The 5,563-nt window shown below is 31.0% G+C and overlaps 1 protein-coding gene across 1 annotated transcript; it reads right to left on the bottom strand.

Annotated features, from left to right (window-relative positions):
• Positions 1–406: 406 nt before the first annotated feature.
• LOC120087100 lies at positions 407–4,333 on the bottom strand. Its single transcript, XM_039043982.1, has 3 exons — positions 4,181–4,333; positions 1,161–1,471; positions 407–1,084 (listed from the first exon to the last, which is right to left on the bottom strand). Exons 2-3 carry the CDS (start codon positions 1,233–1,235, stop codon positions 533–535), a joined length of 627 nt encoding a protein of 208 aa, XP_038899910.1. The 5' UTR covers positions 1,236–1,471; positions 4,181–4,333; the 3' UTR covers positions 407–532.
• Positions 4,334–5,563: the final 1,230 nt, after the last annotated feature.

The raw sequence follows: 5,563 nt of genomic DNA, 5'->3' as shown, positions 1-5,563 counted from the left end.
TCTCAATTTGTAGAACATAATAGAATATTTTTCATATATTCTTTTCAAAAACTGTAATAATTCTAATTCTCTTCAATCGGTAAAACATACCAACAAAATATATTTCATATTGCTGCTCAATTAATTGGTATATTGTATATTGTATGTATATATATTGAAGGTAATTATCCCAATTACTAATTGGTATATTGTATGTATATATATTGAATCTTGCTAACTTAACTTTATTATTTCACATATCATACAATTTATTTTTATAAAATATGGATAGTATATTTGGAATTGAAATTGTACAAAGGATAATTACCTTTCATTTGATTATGATGGTGAGAATATGATGTAGTACAGTAACACTTTTCATAAGATCACAAAAATATATGTTCTTTTCGATACTTATAATATCCGTGTCATAAAACAAACACAAAAATTACATGTCATGACGTATGCAAAAGTTATCATTCTTTTCGACATGATAGTCCATTGTCCATTTACTGTTATCCAAAATAACTATAAACAAAATATAGGGGTGTGGTCAGTTTACATGTTTCTTCCTAGTAGACGGAGGCAGTACATCTTCCGTGCGTGTTCTGGTACTGCAAGAAAGCAATCTGTCATCCTCATCCAGGCCATCAATGCTGTATATGGCATTTACTACTTCCTTCCAATGCTCGAACTCCAGCTCATACTTCTCCTTTTGCCACGATGCTAGTCTACCCATGTGTGTGCTCTGCATTTCAACAGTCGATCTCATGATGTCGATCATTTCAGCTTGGAATGATGGCCTCTTCCTCTTACTGCCTTGAGATGTCTCGACAGGTACACTCGCTCTACCTGTAGATTGCTCTGCTGGCTCTTCATCTATTTCATCTTGATTTAATGGTGATTCTGTCTGGCGAACCTCAGCTGTGCGACAGTCTTGTGATCCAAGTCGAATCTCATCTTCAAACTCTCTGAATGCATTCTTCGCCATCACGTATGGGTCCTCACTTGATTGCCCTACTGCTCTGTCTTTCCCAAATACGGTGGAGAGGTCATCGTAATGTGGGAATGACTTGTTCCACATCCCCTTCGCATTGGGATGACTCTGCATTGATACACATACACATTATTAATATTTATATTCTAACACGTACCCGTACATTTTTTTTCTAGAATCTTACCCGATTGAAAATCTCCTTCTCGACCTGGACACATTTGAACTCCTCGTTCCAGCCGAACCCCGACTGACTTAACATCTCTGATACTGCGTTGTATTGTTTCTTTAGGCTTCTCACCTTGCACTCAATAGTGTTTTGATTCAGTGCGCACCCGGACACTTTCTCATGCAGAATTCGCTTCAAGTGTTGTAGGTATCTTGGTCGAAACGTCCCATTGTCAGACCTCCAACCGGTATCCACCAAATACAATAGAGCTTCTACCAACTTAGCATCCTCCACCTTCGACCACACGTGTTTAGACCTTTTACTATTACCTGCCATTATGTTGCATGCATACGTTTGTTGAATAAAAAGATGCTATAAATTAAACACATGCACAAACAAAGGATAAACTACTGAAATTATATGTTCCAATTTAACTTGTTCACATTGTTTCCAAGTTTTTCTTTGTTTGTCGAGTTCTCAACGTTTGAAAACAACCGTATTAATATAAAAGGTCCTAGTTTTGAGGGGATAAAAAAGGAGAGTTTTGAGTGGGTAAAAAACGGGTTTTAATAACCCCATAGGTTTCTTTATGGACTTAACAAATATGGGTGATAAATACCCACCCAACTTAATAATTCATACCCATTTATCAAACACCTCCTGATAGAGTTCTATTTCCAGCGGTCACTTTAAAGGTAGACAATGATAGAATTCTATCTCTGTCTATCACTGACAGACAGTAATAGTATCACTGTCTATCATTGATAGTGCTAGTTTTTTCTCTAATAATTTACTATCTGTTTACTTATAATTTTGAATGACACTACTACGTCCAACAGAAAAAGAATCTCAATCAACTTTCAAATATTTCATAGAACTTGAGGCAGAGGAAGAGAAATAGAGGAAAAATGAGAGGAAGAAAGAGAGGCAAATGAACCAAGAAAAATAAGTAATTGAAGGAGGAGGAGCAAATAGAATAATGAAAAAAATTATTGAATTAAGAAAATGATAACAAAAAATAGTAGAAGAACAAAATCTTTTGAAACAAGGCCAAGAAGAAAGCCTGAATGATAGACTTCCGTTAGAAAATCTTCCATAACGACAATAGAAAGAAAAAAAAAAGCATGAAGAAGGTATGGAAAAAAATAAATCGCCTTCTTGTAGCCTTCAATTTTGGAAGAAAGTGATATTGATACAATGGTTGACTATGCAATAACATATTTATCTAGGATAAGTATTAAACCAACTAAATTATTGAAGTCTATCCGATCATCTACCAAAGTTCCACCAATCTCATAATTCTCATAGAAGTGATAATCATTCATTATTCTCCATAAAAACAATTATAGGAATAGTTATGGTATTCTGCAAAATAAAAAAAGATTATATAAAGGCCAAAGTTCTAGTTCATGTTTTCATATATGTGTTTGGTAGACGAATTAAGAAATTAGATTCTAATCTAAACAATTATAAACTATTTGTTGTTACCCACTAAATATTAGTTGAGAATAAATTATTATTAATTTATTTATAAACATGTTTTATGTTAAAAAAATTGTATAACGGTTGTTTTTGATGCTATAGAATTTATATTAAAATGTGAAACTTTGATCTCTATAATTTAGAGTAAGTTAAAATTTAGGTCTCATGGTTTATAATTAGATTTAATCTCATGTGGTTTCATAAAAGCTTCATAATAAATAGTCCCTATTGTATGGACTATTTAAGAGGATTTAACAAACCACATGGACTATATATCAAGTTATATCAATTCATAGGAACCAAATTCTAAATTTTAAAAATCATATGAACTAACTTTTAACTTTATCTAAATCATAGGGACCAAACTTGGAATTTAAACTAATTTAATTTATAATACATTACATAATACATATTCTAATTTTAAAATAATTGAATTGAATTTATAACATGACATATAATATTTCTAAATATTTTATCTTTATTTAATATGATTCTGCATTTTAAATTTTAAAATCCAAATTCTTGATATAAAGAAACATAAAAATGTTGTTTTCAGAATTTTCAATGTTTGGGTAACAGAATCCTAAAACATTTTTCAGAACAAAATTTGGGTTATTTGCTAAACATGTATTCCCTGAATTCAACGAATCTGAAAACATAAAATAGACTCCAAATTGTTAACCAAACAAGCCCTAAGAAACTCATAATAAAAATATCACTAAGATCATGTAAGAAACTCATAATGAATATCTAATAGTGATAGATAGAAATAGAGTTTAATCTTTGTCTCTAAGTGATAGACAAAGATAGAACTCTATCACTGTCTATCAACAAGGATAAAACAAAGATATATTTGTCTATCAGGGATAAACAAATATAGCTCTATCTTTGTCTATCAATGATAAACAAAAATAGAGTTCTATCTCTGCCTATCACCAAAAGACAAAATCATAATGATGAGTGATAGACACAAATAGTGATATATCATTGTTTATCTACCACTAGTAAAATTCTTTCACACTGATACAAAGTAGTGAATTCAATTCAAAACAAAAATAGGAACAAAACAAAGAGATAAATAAAGATAGGCGTCTGTCTCTGTCTATCAGTGATAGTCAGAGATAGAGATCTATCTTTGTCTATTAGTAATAAACAAAGATAGAGTTTTATCTCTATCTATCACTGATAGACAAAGATAGGCGTCTAACTGTCTATCGCAGAAGAATACAATGATAGAACCACATTTAATGATTTAAATTCGAATACTCGATTTAAGAGAAAAGCACCAGCAATTGTGATAGACTATCAATACAATTCAATACAATCAGGGACAAAAAAAAGAGAGATAGACATTGATGAAGAAGAAACTAAAAGTAGATGCTATGTAGAAGAAGAAAAAGAAAAATAAGAAAAATAGAATAAGGAATATATAGATTTGGTGTAAACTTTTGTGAAGAAGGCAAAAAAAAAAAAAAAAAGAAAAAAAGAAAAAAAAGAAAAAGAAAACACAGTCACAAAAAAAATTGTGAAAAAGAGAAGTAGAAGAAGAAGCATACCTTTGGATCGAAGATGAAACAGAAGTGCGTAGTTGAGATGAAGAAGATGAAGCTGCGAAGATGAAGTCGATGGAGAAAATGATGAAGAAGAACGAAATCGATAAAGAAGAATGAAATCGACCAAGAAAGAAGAAATCAGCAATCATACGTGCACAAAAGTATGGGGGTAGTTTTGGAATTTTTAAAAAATTGAAAGCTGCCTTTCGTTGGTCCATTTTTTTGCTATCCATTTTTGACAATTTCCCAAAACCCTATATTTATAACATCCCATATACTATTGTCCAAGTTCCCCAGTGGAAAAAACGAAAAAAGTACCTATTTTTCCCCCCTAAAAGAAGACCCTTCTAAAAATGCTGGAGATAAAAGAAAGACATGCAAAATCAAGCAAAACCTGGGAAATTTGGGCTTATGCATGTCCAGTTTGAACACCACTCATTGATTTCCTAATTTTTTATTTCGTATAACAATCAAAATGGACTAACTCTTTTAGCAGAGACCAGAGTATTAATGAGCCCAACAAGTTTTAGATTGAAAGCTTTCGAGATGGAAAAAGCTCTTAACGCGTAACTGTTAGATCATCAAATATCAATATATTTGCTCAATCAATTTTCTTTTTTCTTTTTTCTTTTTTCTTTTTTCCAAAAAAGAAACAAGTATATAATGTTGTAAAATTGAAGAACACAACGGAAATACGAATATTGGAAAAATATAATATAATAATATTAAATATATAAAATAAAATAACTAAAAACATAAAATAACTAAAATTACAAAATTGGATAATATGTAAATTAGTGGAATTTTGAAGTGGAATTCTCATCAATGTATGTGTAATTTTAAGATCCATTAAACGCTACTATTTATAGGCAAAGTGGTAAGATGTGAACTTACATGGATACTAAACATGAATAATTACAAGACACATAGACAACATGAAGGGTGGCACATGTCTTTGGGATACTAAGCAATGAACATCTATTTATTATTATAATATTCATAATACTCCTCTTAGATGGGAAAATTAAAAGGATATCGTACTTTTAAAAACTATTTAGGAAAATATTGTTATTTTCAAACTATTTGTAAAAATATTGTTGTTTTCAAACGGATTCTGTCATTTCAGCAAGTCTGACTAAATAACGAGTTAATGAATCTCCTTCTTTTTGCCACTGAACTTCCCAATCAAATTCGAGAGCGAGATTATGAGAGACAGCGAGAGTTTAAGAGAGCGAGAGCATGAACGTGAGCGAGAACGAGAGCGAGATTTTGATAGAAAGCGAGAATACCGTACAAATTTCCCCTTTCTTTCTTTTTTAATTATTACACATTCCACCTTCTTCTTTTTCTTTTTCTTTTTTTTAATTTTCCATTTTATAAAAAAAA

This window comes from Benincasa hispida, chromosome 9 (assembly GCF_009727055.1).
Source record: "Benincasa hispida cultivar B227 chromosome 9, ASM972705v1, whole genome shotgun sequence".
Taxonomy (NCBI): Eukaryota; Viridiplantae; Streptophyta; class Magnoliopsida; order Cucurbitales; family Cucurbitaceae; genus Benincasa; species Benincasa hispida.
Note: the sequence above shows the minus strand (reverse complement) of the source record. Positions and strands in the feature narration are given on the sequence as shown.

What these genes read in the sequence shown, in the direction of transcription:
- LOC120087100 (XM_039043982.1), bottom strand. Translation starts at nt 1,235, where the DNA reads ATGTTAAGTCAGTCGGGGTTCGGCTGGAACGAGGAGTTCAAATGTGTC. An exon ending in AGAAGGAGATTTTCAATCGG is followed by an intron (nt 1,085 to 1,160) that starts GTAAGATTCTAG and finishes GTATCAATGCAG; the next exon opens with AGTCATCCCAATGCGAAGGG.